Raw genomic sequence first — 9,739 nt, forward strand, 5'->3', positions numbered from 1 at the left:
AAAAAAAAAAAAAAAAAGAAGACAAAAAACTGAAGCATTTTTTTTTCATTTTAAATGAGGAAAAAGATGAAATGCAATAAACAATTACCAGAAATAATAAACACCTACATTGTTTTCATTCTTTGTCTTTAAGTCTTGGAAGATCTGACAAGTTCTTGGACTAGCCATGATCTTAGTTTCCTTCTCAATTCTTTCTTATAACATTTTACTTCCTATAATATATCAACATATACATAAAACTGTTAACTATAAGGAATCAATGGAAAACTAAAATTACAAAACAAATAAATGCAATCAATAATCAGTTTTTGCTGATCTGAGGATATATATCACATAGAAAACATACTGCAAAAATTCGTAGGCTTTTTTGGAATTTCCATCATCAGGAACCTGACTGAAAGTTCCGTAAAAGTTTAAATAATATTCCTCATTAATGATATGAAAACGATTTTTAATGTGAGACTTTACAATTTCACAGAAGGCAAAGGTATAGATAAAATATAATAGGAGAGAAAAATTAAATATGGAAACTAAAAAGTTATGTAATTGAAAAAAACTTTGAAACACAATTCATCACTATCTATATCTATCTATCTATCTATCTAGCTCGATCTCCCACCAACCCAAACAGCTCCCCAAACCATCACGCTGAAACCACCATGCTTGACAGTTGGCTGCAATCTGTTGAGCCAAAACTCTTGGTGAGGCATTCTCCAGACCCATATCCTTCCACTGTCCAAAAATTGAGCGAATCTTGATTCATCTGAGAACAATACGGTCTTCCAAAAGACCAGAGGCTTGGTCATCATTCTCCTTTTAAGAATCCCAGGGACATTACCTTGGTGTTCTTATTCACAAGCAAACAAACTGATCACTTAAAACTTTTATTTAAAAAATGTTGACTCTATATTTCAGAAAATACATCACTTAAAATAAAGTTATTTTTAAAAATAAAATTGATACGTTAGTGGCAACTTTTTGCCGCCTCAGAATAGGCTTGAGAATTAAACTTGGTCTAGTTAATTGATTCTGAAAGGGTAAATGTAAAATGCACAACAAATGTAAGAGTCGTTCATTCCATACAACTACAACTACAGGAGAAAATAAGAAATTCCACTACAGTCTACACTACAACAGACAGAATACAACATTACAAGTTTTCTTGGTATAAATATTGCATGATGGTACCAAAAATAATTACAATACATAACACAAAATAATGCTATGTAACCTTAAGGGTTCACAAAAGTATGAGACCAACTAACCGACACCATATAATTATAAATAAAATGTATTATAATACAACAAGACTGGATATAATATAATTATAAGGCCATTATCTAATTAAGTGTCTTATAGTTATACGTACATAAAGAAAATTTGATTCGTTTACGGAAAAACGTTTTACTTCTCTAAACTGGTGAGCCTAACGCTGATCGAATAACTCACAATTTCACTTTCAGGTTAAATAATATTACTTTCTCAGTTAAAAAAAATACAACAAAAAGTCGATAGGATTATGGTAGGGAAGTTACATAAGATTAGAAATTAAAATTAAAAATAACATTAATACCGAGTGTCTTATACTTTAATTTTAAACAAGTTAGCGTTACATTTACGTCGATCATATAATGATTTAAGCTAAATGTAAGATGTACTTTACGCTTTGGTAAAATATAATTAATTCCTAACCCACTTGACGTCTTAGAAACAGTAAATATTGGCACTATAGAAACTAAAGCTCACGTGCCAGTGGTCGTGTTTCTATACCCTAGCGCCGAAACTCTTGGGCAAATTATATTACAAATTTTCCCTCTGACCACAAAACACAAACCGTAAATGGATAAAAAATAGTTACTTAAGCTTACGTTTAAACTTCAATTCAAAATAAAATATAAGGTAGTGTTCCGTTAAGTATTATTTAACTTCCTTTTCAATTGCAATTTCAAAAAAAATATATATATTAATAGTAAATTTTCATGTTTTAAAATAGAACAATGTTGATCGCAACTACTAAGTTATACAGAGATTGAATATGTTGTATTAAAACTATTTTGGAGGCTCGCCACGTCGTTACAGTCTATATCAGTACATCCAGTCATGCTCCTCTGACGACCCTACATGATGAAAATAGCTCTGCATTGTAGTTTGTATTGTAAAAAGCTCCGAGGTAAGGTTGTTATATCCAAGATACGCACTTCCCTCCCTATGATTTTTCCATAACCTATCGTAATTTCCATTAAAACATAGGTGAGACCGTAACTTCTAGATAACACCTGAATGACCACTGAAGAACAGTGCTGTCGACCACCTTCTCCAATGTGTAGTATTGCAGCAATATCCATCCCAGGAGAAATAGGCATTTTCTATTAGAGAACAATAAAGGAACAGAGAGAACCAGAAAGAAACCAACTTAAAGCTTCCTTGACCACGTTTTAGGTGATATTTGCACATATACAGAACAAAGAATAAGTTTAGAATAAATATTATAATATTACAATAAGAAAGAAATGCACGATGTATTCATATACCACAGAAGTATGCAATGATTGAGTGGGAATTATGATTGGAAGCCTAATTTAGGTAAACTCATACCCTTCTGACCTCGTTTCTAGAAGGAGATCTCTTCTTATTATGTTGCGTACTGTTGCCTGAGGCATATTGACGACTTTTGCCATTGACCTTTTTGTTAATGGAATCTCATTTGTATGACGGCTGGGGTATGATTTATTGCAGGTCTCTTTTTGGATGGTACTGGTACCTCAAGCTGATACAATTCCTTTGTTTTTCCAATGCCAGTAAGTAAAAGGGACATCAACATCTTGGAAATTCTTCATCCCCAACCTGAACAATAATTATCTTTATTATCCCAGTTTATGAACAATTCGGATCGGAAGGGGCTCTTATATTTCTTTCCCAAAAGCGATCAATTTTCAGCTGCATCACACTACCTACGAACCGCCAAACAATGTTAAAATGTAGTTCTGATATATTCAGTTCAACCGCGATTTTAATTCGTCTATAGTTGTCATTGTCACGTGACTTGCTGATTTGCATATTCAAAACCGTTTTAATACAACGTGCTCAACTCGTGATTCAAAAAGCTATTAATTATGTAATTATAAGTCATTTGGCACGAAACGGATAGTGGAGAATCAGAATGGTAATGGAAGTTTACCTGTTCAAATTTATAAGAGATCGTGTCTTTTAGAAATAACTGAAGTCCTTAGCTCGCCATATTTTGATACTTTATTTAATCTTTAAGTGCGATTTTAAGCTGAATAGAAGTACACATATCAAACTATACCGAGAAGCAGAACTCTGTACGGGGCCAGAACTTCTCGCTATAAGATAATTCACATTGTTATAAAATAAGTTTATGTGTCTTCAATGAAGAAGGAGTTACACTTCTAACTAGTCTAAACATTTTATTGGTTCGTGTAGTTTATTTTTCTTTATACTCAGTATAAAAATGCATTTCAAATAAATACAATTTTTGAATTAGCAAAGTCATAAATATAATTTCTTGTTTAATTTATATTTTGTCTCAGGCAAAATAAGATGTATGAAATATAGATAGACTAATGAGATAAGTAGATAAATTAACCATAAATTTAATGTTCAAGACTATCTAGGTACCGCTAGCGTCGTGAGTTGACACAATCTGCAAGATTTGTATAGCTTAGGTCCTACGTTGAAAATCGGAAAGAGGTAATATTTATTTTTAAAGTTTGTAGAGATTTGGGGTATGTGATAACGAATGATGCAAGAACTTATCTGATGTCAGAATTAGTCGAAATAAATACGTCACTCGGAAATCTCATGTTCTAGAATAATTATAAGAAATTTTAGCAACAATTATTATTTAAGAGTATAAATGATTTATGATAACAAATAGTATACTGGTTGGTAACGTTTATAATTATTAAATAAAAAAGTAGCTGTGCCTACTCAACCTGAACTGAGTGAACTTGTGTCGTGAAGCTAGTTTTAAGTATTTGATATTAATTCTGATAGTAGTGTTCGTTCGATAATGCCGTTTTTAATCATCATTTAATGGCATAATTTTTTGCATTACTATTCTATTAAACTCAGAATCTAAAGGCGTTTTACTTTTAAGGTTTACTTTTAGCATTAAGTGATTAACTTATCACCCCTGCTATTGAACTTTCAAATTCTTAACTCTTACTAAGACTAAGAGTCATATTAACAATCATTTTAAAAATAAAACAAAGTAATGTAATATTTTGTAGAAATATTTTAGAGGTTATACATATATATATATATATATATATTTGTTGCTTCATACTTGTTGCTATCAGTATAATGTTTAAATATTCAGCTATAGTATGTGATGATCTTTGGCCTTGCCACAAGAACTTGAAGAAGAAACATTGAAACAGCTGTTTAACATAAAAGTAATGAAAGTCAGCTTATATTTATTAACATCAGTACACAAATTAGAATATGTTGAATCATAAAAATTATATTAAAAAACTGAACATTTACAAGTGTTATAATATATTAATAATGTCTTTGGAATGTGTTAACCTTGTTAGTGTATTAGGCCTACACTACAGGTGGAAGTGGCTTTAATACATGTTAAAAAAGAAATTAATTTATCATTGTTACATGGATCTCATTTTTACCAAATAATTTTAAACAGTCTACACAGTGATAGAACATGTAAAAACAATGTTCAGAAAAAAAAAATCTTATAAATACTGACAATAATTTGTTTTATAATATATTGTATGATGCCTGGAGAGACAGTGGTAAGTCTATGGACGTACAACACTAAAATTTGGGGTTTGGTTCCCCATAGTGAACACAGCAGATAGCCCAATGTGGCTTTACTTTAAAACAAACATATATTTTTTATGTTTTAGTACTAAGTATGGTAAGGAAATAGATATAATGCAGATACATGTTTGCTTTACACATAATATAGACAGAACAAGTGTTTGAAATATTACTCAAACCTCGAGTATAATAAAAACTGTCTAACCTCATATAACATCTAAAGCAGTTTTTGGTATTTACTGAAGAATGAAATAAACTGGTTTTCATTTTCACTTGCATTGATAGATAATAATTCTCAAAGGTATTTTTTAACATTAAATTTTTATTAGTATTAATTGCATATGAAATGACAACACAATGTTTGTTGCTAAGAAGTAAAACTTAATGATTTAACATGTTGATTTTTTTTTTTTTTCAGATAACCTGTATACAAAAGTTTTATGAAGGGGTGATGTAGGGGAGTTTTAGAAAAATGACTGTTGCCCCTTTAGTGGTAGAAATCGGCTTCATATTTTTGCTAGCTGCGTATTTGCTTCATAAATATGGTAACTGGACAACTCATCATGTTTTGGTCACTATTGCTGTTTTTGTTGCTTGGTATTTCTCTTTCACTGTGATTTTTATTTTGCCTCTAGATGTATCCACAGTAAGTATTCATATCTAAAGTTTTTTGATCCAGTAAATCTAATATAACTTAAATATAAAGAAGTTTAAAGCAACAATAATATATATTACACATATGTGATTTTTTTTTTTAATGAGAAGCATTGTGCTATTGTTGTAAAGAATGTCTAATTTTCGTTTCTTTTAATTCGACCTTACAAGAACAAGGTTGGTCGATTTAACGAACTTGTAACTGTAAAACTACACATACTGTCACTCTGAGTTTACTAGGTGTATCTTCACAAAATTTAGCAAGCTTTTGGTAACTATTAAACATTTGTTGTATACAAAGTTTTTAATATAGAATATCTATCAAATGTATGTAAATTTTCAAAACCTTTACTGAGTGAAACGTGATTTTCATGCTGAGAATAAAAATACTTCTTTTCATCTTAAAGTTTCATACTTGCACAACTCTAAAATCTCCTAAATCAGTATAAAAACATGTTTCAATAAAACTGCATTTTGTCTCTTACACTGCCAAAAATGTGTTTCTTAAAAGTAGGTGCCCCCCCAGTGGCCCAGCGGTAAGTAGGAAAAAAAGTAAACTTTCCAGAATTTTCCACCCTTCCTCTCCCTTTCCACTGTGTTTATTTTACCTTATCAAAGAATAAGCCTTTCTTGATACACTGGTGCTTATGGGGTTTGCTGCATTTGTTGGATGTTAGTAAATGGCTGTAGGCTAATTATGATCACATCATAAGCGGGTGCAGTGCACATTAATACATGTAAGGATAAGAGTTTAATTCAATGCTCACAGCGTGCGTAAATTTCTTCAAGGCAGTGTTGTGAAGTAATAGCTTTTAATTCTGTATAGAGGTGAGTATTTCACTCAAATAAATTATCAGGTTAGAAAAATGTTAACTACTTTCACTGTTAAACTTTTCATTCTGTTTGGATTTTTTACCCATTGGAGCAGTAAGGCATAGTAGGAGACCATTATCTGTTGGTCATAGAGCTAATATAAACTGCACATGGTGTAAGTACTGTGTTTCACAGTGCGCTTTAGCTTGTGAAATTTTACACCATTTGTTTTACCAAAGTTTTGTTAGGCTAAGCTGAGAATTTTACAATCTAAATATTTTAGTTACTTTTGTTTAAAAATATTTAACAATAAATAATAAGTACACATAAAAGAAATAATGATATGTAGTACTCGCTACATAATCAAGTTATTCGCACTCAAGTAAAAATATTAAATGTTCTTCCCTAAGCCTTGTTGAGTCTTGGAAGTTTAAGTATCCAAAGAAATATTAATGTAGCTTTCAAATATGCATTTTAGAACCAAAAAATATATATATATATCTGTCACTATAATTTACCTAAGTTTCTAAGTAAGCCATAAATTGGTGAAAACATTTCCGTTACTATTCGTAGCAGCAAATCTGATCAACACAAACCAAGCAATTCTCTTTGAATAATGGCTTACGGTGCCAAAACTGAAGAAACTTGTAGGATTTAAGTAGAGGAGAATCAGCTCTATTTTATTGGTTAAAAGCATGTCCAACAGCCATGTAAAGTTGATTAGCAGACACTGTCATAAGTCAAAAAGAGATGGACTTCTGTGGTTGGTTTGAAAAATGTAGTGATAATATTTCAGTAAATCAAGAAGGTAGTGGGTATAAACTTTAGGTTTTTACTTTTAATTATGTATAGTTTGTTTCTGATTAACTGGAAACTGCAACAGCCTATTTTAAAAGTTGTAAAAGTCTGAAATGGAGGAATCGGAATAAAGTTGAGATTTTTTTAAAATATTTCTTTTTGAAATAAAGAAGTTAAAACTTTGATAATATCAAAATGTCAATTATAAACTACATTTTCATACCAAATTAATTTCCATAGATTGATAATAAAGTTGTTTAAATTTTGAAGGTTATGATGTAAAAGTTATGATCCAAACGAAAGGTCATAGCAAAAAAAGAGTTAAACTTAAATATGGGCCCAATTATAAGAAATTTGGTTTGTTTACAAAGTTGTAAGACAGGAAAATAGAAATGTATGCATAGTAATGAACTGTATTTAAAAAAAAAAAACTCTTGTTCTGCACTTGCGTACTGTTAATGAATGATACTCATGTATGTGTGAATTCAATCTTTCAGACTTCTTATAGACAGTGTTTGCGAGACCAGGTTTCAACCATAACAACCAATTCTTCTGCTGCTCTACCACTTGTTACTGGTGCCACAGAAACGGGAAACTCCACAATTTTACCCTTACTGAATGTCAGTATTACGGAGACAGCACTTCACCATGTATTTGAGATAGCCCCGGGTAGGTTGAAAGGTTTTTGTTCACTGTGAGCAAACTTTCAAATTATAAACTTTCAGATTATTATTATTATTTCCAGCTTGTCCTGAGATGTGTAAATGGAACCCGTTACTGTGTCACATAATTCTTTTATAATTTATGGGACGTTAAGCAACCTTTTGATCCATCAAAGATCTTTTAACTTTCAGTTTCCCCCGAGATATGGAAAACTTATCACTGATTCCCCAAATATTCAACATCTGTTCTTGTGAAACTCCTGTAAGATATAGCTTCTACCATTACAAATGTCAATTTTTTTTTCTTCAGATTTACCACCCTTTTGATCAAGCAAAACTACCTTGAGTCCCTAATGTATAGATGTAATAGTTCTAACTGTAGAAAACACTGTATACGCACTGCAGCAACTAGCGTATTCTTGATTTTACATTTTATGGAAATGAATATTTAGAACGATGCAGATTGTCATGCGATGTTTTCAGGATTGCAATATTTTTTACATTTGTGGTAACAATCATTCTTGAATCTGTTACATTACCAACAGTTTCGGTTTTGTTAAAAGATCGGTTACTTTCCTTACCAGTTGGACTTATGGCCAAGTACAACAGTTTTAACTAAGTTAAATAGTGCTTTCTGCTATCTACAAATGTTGTAAAGATCAACAGCTTTATAAGTAACAAAGAACAGACACAAATTTACCCCGACTAGTTTTGATATACCACATAAAACCTTCAAAATGGCACATGTGGTACATCGAAAGTAGATGGGGTAATAATCTTCATATTTTTGTAAATTTGTGTTTGTTCTTCGTTACTTAATTTTTGTTTACAAAGCTGTTGACTTTTACAACAACGGTTTTGTACTGAAGAAGAATTGTCCCAGTGTGAAATATAAAGTTTTATATAATCTGATAATATATTATAACATACGCAGATGTATAACTGATAAGTGTAGATAAATATTTACAATATATACACACACACACTGTAGCAGCAAACATACTTCAATTTACCATTTTGTGAGAAAAACTTCGATAGTTCACGTAGGTACTACTTTACAAATTTTTATCTATTAAATACCAGAATTCTAATCTATCTCCATGGTTACTTGGGGAAAATGTATTTTTTTGTGTTTGTAAATATATACCTATTAACAAAGATATTATAAAATCTCAGCTGCTTTAAATAAACAACTCGTAGTTGGCATAAAGTGTAAGCTTGTAGTTTTTATAAATTGTTAATCAAGCACTTCCAGCAGTATAGATAAACAGAGATGTCAGAAGGCCTTAAAAATAACTTCAGTTTGTACTCGGATGGGATGACCTTGCTTGACGAACTTGTATCCTATTGAAAGTCGTAAGTCACATAAAATTGTATCTCTAGCGTGGTTATTCTACAATATATCACAGGGTATATATGATTTGCTGGCGATGTGTTGACTTTACACAAGTGTTTCTCAGGTAAGTCTCTAAACTGTTCTTATAAGATCATGCTTAGAGTGCTAAGGCATTGTTGGTTGTAGTGTCAATTGTATTTAACCCTTTCACTGTGGCTGGGACGTAGATTTCCCACTGCACTGGAAAATGTACATCCCTGTTGCAGTGAATGGGTTGACAGTCATATTTTAATAGCTTGACTTTCATATTATGATATGCAGGATGAAACCACTTGTGATTGTGTCTGGAGACTGCTTGGGAAATTTAAATTATAGCTTAATATAGATATCATCTAAAAATGTAGTTCACTAGAAATTATATGAAGAACTGTGAAATAATTATTAAAATTCAAGAAAGTATTCTGGATATTTCGTCTACTGAAAGTGTGCAAACCATCTAAAGATTATGGTAAATAATTGTTATATTTTTGGTAAATAATTGTTGTATTTTTGGTAAATAATTGTTGTATTTTTGGTAAATAATTGTTGTATTTTTGGTAAATAATTGTTGTATTTTTGGTAAATAATTGTTGTATTTTTGGTAAATAATTGTTGTATTTTTAAAATGAAGAGT

The 9,739-nt window shown here is 30.9% G+C and overlaps 2 protein-coding genes across 8 annotated transcripts in view; one reads left to right on the top strand and one right to left on the bottom strand.

Moving 5' to 3' along the window:
- The window catches only part of LOC106466252 (ADP-ribosylation factor GTPase-activating protein 1-like), a 29,850-nt gene extending 28,092 nt beyond the window's left edge, over positions 1–1,758 (bottom strand). Inside the window, exons 1-2 of one of the 5 annotated variants that reach the window (XR_002612157.1) lie at positions 983–1,341; positions 109–212 (exon numbers count right to left, since the gene is read on the bottom strand). Coding sequence is in view for 4 of the 5 variants with exons in the window: in XM_013926510.2 (XP_013781964.2) it covers positions 109–168 (60 nt within the window). In the remaining variant the exon portion in view is untranslated. The other 4 variants (XM_013926510.2, XM_022394230.1, XM_022394229.1 and 1 more) reach the window with 4 other exon arrangements.
- A 1,901-nt stretch (positions 1,759–3,659) lies between these two features.
- The window catches only part of LOC106466257 (LMBR1 domain-containing protein 2-like), a 38,539-nt gene continuing 32,459 nt past the window's right edge, over positions 3,660–9,739 (top strand). For 2 of the 3 annotated variants that reach the window (XM_013926515.2, XM_022394232.1), the window contains exons 1-3: positions 3,660–3,711; positions 5,222–5,449; positions 7,566–7,737. In XM_013926515.2, coding sequence (XP_013781969.1) covers positions 5,276–5,449; positions 7,566–7,737 — 346 coding nt within the window. In that variant the 5' untranslated portion in view covers positions 3,660–3,711; positions 5,222–5,275. Of the gene's footprint in view, positions 3,712–4,399; positions 4,419–5,221; positions 5,450–7,565; positions 7,738–9,739 lie in introns of those variants that run through there. The other variant, XM_022394231.1, reaches the window with a different exon arrangement.

This window comes from Limulus polyphemus, unplaced genomic scaffold (assembly GCF_000517525.1).
Source record: "Limulus polyphemus unplaced genomic scaffold, Limulus_polyphemus-2.1.2 Scaffold2207, whole genome shotgun sequence".
NCBI classification, from domain to species: Eukaryota; Metazoa; Arthropoda; class Merostomata; order Xiphosura; family Limulidae; genus Limulus; species Limulus polyphemus.